Source organism: Elephantulus edwardii, unplaced genomic scaffold, assembly GCF_000299155.1.
Source record: "Elephantulus edwardii isolate Elephantulus edwardi_28Jun2011 unplaced genomic scaffold, EleEdw1.0 scaffold00337, whole genome shotgun sequence".
Lineage (NCBI taxonomy): Eukaryota > Metazoa > Chordata > Mammalia > Macroscelidea > Macroscelididae > Elephantulus > Elephantulus edwardii.
In genome coordinates, this window is record NW_006400087.1 from 1,633,110 (window position 1) to 1,641,967 (window position 8,858).

Consider the following 8,858-nt stretch of genomic DNA (forward strand, 5'->3'; position numbering starts at 1 on the left):
GTGGAGTTAAGCATTAGTTACAGTGTTGACCCCACCTTTAGCCCAGTGCCTTGACCCACTTACTTCCCAGCTCCACCCTCCACCAGGATAACCCTTCACATCTGCCAAGTCCCTTCAGAAAATATCTTCCATTGTCCAACCCATGATCTGACAGCTTGTATCTGAAGCTTTCTTGGCTTCTGTGGTTCCAAACACGCCAACTGCTGACATTTTTTTTTCTTTTGACCAGTGTCTTTTAAGTTTAGTTGTACTGTCTCCAAGGGAAGGTGATGTGTCCTGTAGAACTCCTGTGTAGGTTATGTTTTCCTTCGTGCGGCCCTCGGGCCCAACGGCTTTTCCTCTGTACTTGCACTATGCATCTTTGCTATTATCTGAGGTGACTTCCGCCAGTCCTCCGCTTATATTTGATGTTGTTGTTGATGATTGCACAACTCATAGCAACCCTATAAACAAAAGACCTGAAGCCTTTCTATAACTATTGGGGTTTCTCCAAGTTCATAGAGTTTCCAAAGGCATGTGGTTTAGGAAGTAGATGCCACTCCCGTTTCCAAACTTGTCTTAAACTGGGAGTTCCAGCAAACACTGTCCACAATAGGCAACCATTATGGCATTTGACACCCCAAAGCCACAAAGTTCAGCATCACAGCAAACCCAGATTACCTCAGTACACAAATTGACAGAAGAGTGCTGTATGACTTAGAAGAATGTTCCTCAAAAATATAATAACACGAGGCCTGCAGCCCTTGGGCCCAACCAACTTTAAAATAAATGGACCTTCCAGGAGGTCTTGTTGAATCTGAACAAGAGATTTAAATTAAAAAAACAATCAAACATTCCACACAACCCTCAATCAATACAAGAACGCCCATCTTATGGAGTCCAGCCATGTCATCCAGTCTCCAACATGAAGCCGAAGTGCTCCAGGAGGTCTTCTTGACTCTACAAGAAGCAGTCCAGTTTTGCCAGCACCATTTATCGAAGACGTTATTATTTCCCCATTTGATAGGTTTTATTTCTTTGTCAAATATAAGTTGCTTGTAGGACAGGTCCATTTCTGGGTTTTCAATTCTGTTCCATTGGTCTATGTGCCTATCACTGTACCAGTACTATGCTGTTTTGGTTACTACTGCTGTGTAGTAGGTTTTGAGGTCAGGGAGTGCTATGTCTCCCACTTCGTTTTTGTTTTTCAGAAGTGCTTTGCTTGTTTGAGAGCTCTCTCCTTTTCAAAGAAACTTGCCAAGTCCCTTTTCTGTCTCTGTGCCATCAGATGTCTCTGAAAAGTCACAGCTGCTGAAGCCCTTTGGAGCACAGTTCTACTCTGAAGCCCAAGGGGCAGGGTCAAATCAGCTGTAAGGTGTAGGGTTTGCTGTGGGGGAGGGGGTTACTATTATTTACTTGCATTTTTACTACTGTGAATCAGAGAGTGGCTTCTTTCAGGTATGTACAGTCTGCGCATAGCCATCCATACTCTTAGTCAAACTCTGGCCTCACCACTTCACTTCCAGTCTCCCAGAACCTGAACACAACTCTTCTCTTTCACTCTCCTCAGGGATCCAACCAACTGAACGAAGAGCTTCTCAGCAAAATCAACAATGCCAAAAAGATCCACTTGGTTCCTTGTCACCTCCGTGGCAAGTTTGTGTTGCGCTTTGCCATCTGCTCTCGTACAGTGGAGTTGGCCCACGTCCAACACGCCTGGGACCACATCAGAGAGCTGGCTGCCGAATTGCTGCGCAATGGGCTGGAGTGAGCAAATGCTCAGGTGAGTTCCGGAGGTGGGGCGCAGGTTAGCTAGGGGGTGGGCGGGACTGGAGCAAGCCTGCACAAGTGAGTTCTTGGGGTGGGGCCCAAGGGAGACCCAGCGGACTGGATTGGAGTGAGCATGCACATAGGTGGAGTTTCCCTGAGGCTGAGCACAGGTGAGCTCCTAAGGTGGGTCAAGAGTGAGAATATACACTGGTGAGCACCTTGGAGGAGTGGTGCAAGTGAGGCAGGAAAGAAAGAGCCTGCAGATTAGCTGCATGGGTACTGGTGAGCTCGATGGGAACATCTGCTCTTTCCTGTATTGAAACAAGAACCAGGGCTTCCTCAGCAGCTCCTCGGGAATGCTGCTGAGACATCTTTCCTCCGCTGGAAATTGAGAAAACTAAAACTAGCTAAAGGGAACTCTGATGTCTTAATAGGAAGGAGTCATGCTGATGACCCAAAGTCATTCGGTTCGAATGCACCAACTGCTCTGTGGGAGGGTAGGCTATCTACTCCTTGTGATTCACTTACTGTCTGAAAATCCGCTAGAGGGTCGGTTCTGAATTGAAGGCACACAACAAAAAGAACAAAACCAAGTAGCGTCCAGTCTGGAGAAGGAGAGCAACGAATGAGGTGTAGTTATTTTGTAAAATGCTAAGATAGATTTTCACTTTTTTGATATGCAAGTATTTCTATTATATTGGAGTCAGTGGTGAAGCAAGGGATTAAAGCACTCATACACAGTTTGGGAGTTCCAGTTTCTATCCACCTGGAAGTTCCGAAGAAAAGGCCAGCAATCTGCGGCCCTGAAAAGTTGGCAGCTGAGAACTGCTGAACTTTGCTCACCTACAAAGGACCCCTAATGTGAATCAGTTGGTCCTTATCATTCAAGTATGTAACTTTACTGTCCCATATTAACTGAGGAATTTACTACCACAGCAACTAAATATGTTCAAATGGAAGATTTTAGCTTAATGAAAACAATAGAAAGTTAAATTCATGTAACTGCAGGAGTTGCTGATAGGTTTGAACCCTGGTTAGCAGCTCTCTCTACTTTCTTTGGACTGGACCCCCAGAGCACACCCCATCTATGCTCTAGAGAAGGAAATGTTGAACCTCTTGGCTTTTTGTAATCATGACGCATTTATTCCATCCTAAGGAAAAACTGGAGATGGTACACTGTTACCCTATAAGGAAAAGATTTTAAATAAAGTTTAACAAAGGAAGAATATTTAAAATTGCATGTGTGGGTGCAAAAACAACCTCAAAAGTCTTACATCAGATTTTCTTGAGAACTTGATTTTATAGAAGTCTCCCTCCTTTCATGTTTCTCCCTTCTTTCTTTCAGTCCTGTTTTTGGAGGTTGCCGGTGTCTCTGTGATAACTTCATTTAATTCTCTCCCTTTCCATTTTCCCACTGACCACTGATCCTAAGTGGGGACTTAGAATGTAAATGAATAATAACATTTCTTTTACTGTAGTTTATTTCTACAATGTATTTTAGTGGATCTTTACTGTCTCCTGTTCCACCTTCCAAATTCTGATTTTGACTATCTAAGAGCAAATGTTACTCATTGAATGACTTTGCAAGGCTTACTGAACTGCAAAGCTTCTGGATCTAAAAATGACCTGAGACAACAGATTCTTTTCCTGATATGAAGAGATGCTTCCTCAAACGTGTCTACAGCTGGAGATGAAGAAGGGATTGCTCTGCTCAGAACACTCCAAATTAAATCAAATGACTCTCTGCAAAGTGTGGGGATGATGCTCCTTTTTTTTCATATTATTTAATGTCTCTGAACATAATACATTAAGAAAACCCGTGGGAGGTCAGGTATGGGTTGCTGTTGTTGTTGTTATGTGCCATTGAGTCACTTGCGACTCATAGGGACCCTATTACAACAGCCCTAAACCCTGATCTATCCTGTACCAATCGCACTGCCTCTGGCACACCCATCCTGATTACCCCAGTCACTAAATCAATCCACCTCATAGATGGTCTTCCCCTCTTGCATCATCCCTCCACCCTCCCAAACATGATGTCCCTCTCTAAGGACCTCTCCCTCCTTACAACATGTCCAAAGTATGTCAGACGAAGCCCCAGAATCCTTGCCTCCAAGGAGCAGCCCGGTTTAACCCTCTCCAGGATGAATCTGTTTGTTTTCTTGGAGTTCATGGTACATTCAATACTCTTCTCCAGCACCACAGCTCAAAGGCATCAATTCTCCTTCTATCCTCCCTAGTCATTGTCCAACTCTCTGATGCATAACAATTGATTGCAAAGACCATAGCCTTTATCAGACGCACCTTAGTCTCCAGAGTGACACCTTTGCTCTTGAGTACTTTAGAGAGGTTCCTAACAGCAGACTTTCCCATCACAATATGTTTTTTAATTTCCTGGCTATTGATGCCAAGAGTGTTGACCTAGGAGCCAAGCAGACTGAAGTTGTTAAGAATCTTAATCTCTTCACCATCCATCCTGATGCTGCCAATTGGTCCAGTGGTGAGAATCTTTGTATTCTTGACATTGAGCCTCAATCCATATTGAAGGCTGCAGTCCTTGACCCTCTGCAGCAAGCGCTTCAGGTCCTCCTCAGTTTCAGCAAGCCGGGTTGTGTCATCTGCATAATGCAGATTGTTAATAGATCTTCCACCAATCCTGACACCACACTTCTCATAGAGCCCAGCCTCTTGGATGATCTGTTCTGCATACAGGTTGAAAAGGTATGGAGATAGGACACATCCCTGGAATACACCTTTCCCAATTTTGAACCATGCAGTGTTTCCTTGCTCTGTTCTGACGACTGCCTCTTGGTCCAAGTATAGATTTCGCATTAGCACTATCAAGTGTTCTGGGATTCCCATTCTTCTGAGAGTCAGCCACAGTTTGTTATGATCCACACACTCAAATGCCTTTGCATAGTCAATGAAACACAGATAGACATTCTTCAGCTATGGGCAGGTTCCAATTTAATGGGACAACAACACATACAAACTGTAGCAAGCCACCTAAAAACCTTTATTTGTATTTGGCTCTGAAAAATCATCAGAAATAAAACCATATTTCTGATAGAAGTCACAGTTCTTATGGAGTCATTATACCTGGAAGAAACGGAAATGGTAACAACAGAACCAGGAGTGGCATCCATTTCCTAAATAACATGCCTCCAAAAATTCTATGAACTTTGATAAGTGTTCATGGTTATAGAGGGGCTTCAGGCCTTGTGTTCATGGGGTCGCTATGAGTCATGATTGACTTGAAGGCAAACAATAATAACAGCCTTAATTTCCTAATATTGCTGCACCAGAAATACCACAAGTGGGTGGATTTTTAAAAAGAGGATTTATTGTCTCACAATTCTGGAGGCCAGAAGTCCACATCCAGGACTCCATCTAAAGGAGATCTTCTCACTTGAGAAGATGCTGGTCTGGCATCTTTCCTCAGCTCCCATCAATCCTCCTGCTGAACCTGCACTTCCTCTCAAGCTCTGTGCTCCCTAGGTCACTCAGAAAAAATGGTAACTAATTTTATAAAACATAGTGCAGAACAGATCACTCAGGAAGCAGGGCTTTATGAGAAGGAGTGTGGCATCAAGATTGATCTCATTAACAACCAACCTACGATATGCAGATGACACAATCTTGCTTGCTGAAACTGAGGAGGACCTGAAGCACTTGCTGCAAAAGGTCAAGGACTGTAGTCTGTAATATGGATTGAAACTCAACATCAAGAAGACAAAGATTTTCGCCACTGGGCCAACTGGCAGCATCATATTAGATGGAGAAGAAATTGAGGTTGGTAACAACTACAGCTTGCTTGGACCCACAATCAACACTCTTAACACCAGCAGTCAGGAAATCAAAAGACGAATTGCATTGGGAAAATCTGCTGTCATGGACCTCTCCAGAATGCTGAAGAGCAACGATGTCAGTCTAGATACAAAGGTGTGCCTATTCCATGCCATGGAGTTCTCAATTATTTGTTATGCTTCAGAGAGTTGAACAATGACTAAGGATGACAGAAGAAGAATAGATGTGTTCCAGTTGTGGTGCTGGAGAAGAGTCTTGAACATACCATGGACTGCCAAGAAAACAAATAGGTCTGTATTGGAGAGGGTGAAACCAAATCTTTCCTTGGAGGCTAGAATTTTGAAACTCCGTCTCATTTACTTTGGGCATGTGGCCAGGAGATATAGGTCCTTGGAGAAGAACATCATGCTCGGAAGCGAGGATGAACAGTGCAAGAGAGGGAGACCCTGGATGAGATGGATTGATACAGTAACTGGGGTGATGGAGGTTGGTATGTCGGGGTTAGAGAGACTGGCTTAGGACAGGAAAGCGTTCAGAGCTGCTGTACACAGGGTCATTATACATCGCAGGTGACTCAATGGCACATAAAAACAGTAACATACTATGACAGGTTTGGAAGCAAGAGTGGCATCCACTTCCTAAATAACATGTCTCCAGAAACTATATATGAACTTTGACAAATGTCGATAGTTATGTAGAGAGGCTTCAGGTCTTTTGTTCATAGGGTAGTTATGAGTCATTCTTGACTCGAAGGCAATCAACAACAACAACAATGCATAAGAATGATTGTATGAAACATAATGTGAATGAAGAATAGGGTGAAACACAATGTATACAAACTTTGTAATCAAGCCAATTAAAAAATCCTAAATCCAGCAGGTAAGCCACCACAGGAAAAGAGAAAAAAGAAGTTAATCAGGCTCAAGACTCTAAAGTGAATGGCCTCATTAACATAACAAAGAAAATCCTGTCCCCACTTGGGGTCTAACACTTTTCAATCCATAACAGATACAATAGTTAATAACCAAAATACACATATGTAGTTCTGGCCAGATTGATTGAAACCACGAAAAATATCTTAAGATCTTGGTTTTACGTGTGCTTTTTTAGGTTATTGCATCTTATCTATGTTGTATCCATGTGGTCATAATTTTAAGATATTTTATAGAGAACATAGTTGATATTGATAAAATTTATCATTTGAGAAGTCAAGACTATAAAAAAAACATACTTCTTTCCATTTAGGCTTTTATGTTTCCCTGGAGAAATACAGTATGCAAACACTAGTTTTGTATTTGCATAACCAACAGATAAAAACTCTTCAATTCTTTTAAATTAAATTGTTTGAGTGATATGTTCATGCCCTTTTCCCTCCCTTCTACTAGATCAAAAGCTGACAAGAAATGTGTCTGGAAATGTGATTGAGAAGAGCGTCCTGATCGCCTGGTGGAGGCTTGTATGGCCTCACCATTCTCCCTCCTAACTTGTCCCAAAGCTTGTGATGTCATTTGCTTGGCTCTCCATCAACACAGATGAATTGTTTGTGATGTGCGATGTTAAAAGTTACTCTTAGTGGACACAGCTTGTGTGCATTATTTGGTTGTGATTTTTGTAACTGAAAAAATTATAGGTTTTCCTGTTCTTGCTGTCATTAGTGGTGACATGTAAAGGTTTACTGAAATATTTTCCTAGACAATCTATGATATTGTAATTTGAGATTATCCTGTGGTTTTCAACGTTGGCTTTTGTTGTATGGTTAAATTCACAATAAAACAATTTGATGTGTAATAGTCGTATATAATATCTTATTCCACATTGTTCCAAATAAGGACCTCTGGTGAAGAAGGAGGATGGGCAATCCTCTCCCGTGCAATTTATTGCTTTTGAAAATCCACGTGGATTGGTTCTGAGTCCACAGCACACAGCAACACTGTTCCAAATTGGATATTTCAATATGGACTTCTTTCAAGATAACCAAAGATATGACATTCTTGGAATTTTTTTTAAAATATGGCATTCATTCAGTTGAGTTCTGGTGACCTAATGGTAAGAAGCTGCACTCCAATCCTGAAGTCCTGCAGTTCAAATCCACCAGTTGTTCCTTGGTAGAAGGATGAGCAATCTCCTCTCATGTGATTATGGCTTCTGAAAAATCCACTGGAGGGTCAGCTATGAGTTGTTTCTGACTCGATGGTATACAACACCAACATTCTACTCATTCAGTCAGTCAATATTTGAGTCCTTAATATATGTCAGAGAATATTTTAGATGTACTAACAATATACTAATTTTACTATAAGTTCTGAGGAAACAAATACACATCCCAGTGCCATCTTGAAAGGGCATGTTCTGTGATGACCAAGAACCTCACCTGGAGAAAGTCATTGTTAAAGCCACATGCACGTTTCTGAAATTGACTGAATTATGCATAGTCATGGGCATCATCTGTCCATGATCCCCAAAAGACCTAGAAAGGACTTCTAGTGGCAGGCATTTTGAAAGAACCACACTATTCACCTACACGGTTACACTTAACTTTACATCATCTTGACTCAGAAAAACAGTACTGCACTTGCTAGCAGTGTTTAATTAAAAACTTTTTACCGTAAAAAAGGTACATTAGAGTACTCCACATTTATTCAATGGTATTGTTAGGAAGAGATATAACTGTTAGTCTAGAAGGACCATTTTGAAGAAAAAGAAAACTTCCTAATCAAATTTTTCAACCTTTAAATGTGTTAGTTTGTTTCTTTGCCCTGTTGTTTATAGCTGAGCCTCATTTCCTTCTACATTGCAATAAGGCCTTCTGACCTTTTATCAAAGATGATCTTTTCAATTATTAAAAAGAAAGACTTTAATGTTTTAATTTTTAACTGAATTACTGCTAAGTTTGCTCTGTATCCCAAACTTATTTATTTTCTCATTCACTTTCCCCCTTTAGATGTCTATTTTCCCCTGAGACGGTTCGGGTACTTCATGCATTACAAGACCCAAGAATACACCCTAATGAGTAGCCTAGGCACCTCCAGTTGTTCCATCTTAAGAACTTCTAACTCTATTAAAGAGCTTTTAGTTGCTAAGTGAATGACTCTTATCGGACTTTCTTTTTTACTTTTTTCCCAACTATTTCATTTACTTAGATCCACAATCAGCATTCATAGTGGTAGCAATTAAGAAATTGAAAAACGTGTTGAATTGAGAAAAATCTGCTGTCAAGAACCCCTCCAAAGTGCTAAAGATTATGGTTATCAGAATAAATCTAAGGTACACCTGATCCATGCCATGATATTTTCTTATATAAT

The 8,858-nt window shown here is 41.2% G+C and overlaps 1 protein-coding gene across 1 annotated transcript in view; it reads left to right on the forward strand.

Annotated features, from left to right (window-relative positions):
- Positions 1-8,515, forward strand: part of DDC (dopa decarboxylase (aromatic L-amino acid decarboxylase)) — a 156,429-nt gene extending 147,914 nt beyond the window's left edge. The window contains exons 13-15 of the mRNA XM_006901601.1: positions 1,550-1,731; positions 4,568-4,577; positions 8,498-8,515. Of these exons, the coding sequence (XP_006901663.1) occupies positions 1,550-1,731; positions 4,568-4,577; positions 8,498-8,515 (210 nt within the window). The remainder of the gene's footprint in view (positions 1-1,549; positions 1,732-4,567; positions 4,578-8,497) is intronic.
- The last annotated feature ends 343 nt before the right edge of the window (positions 8,516-8,858 follow it).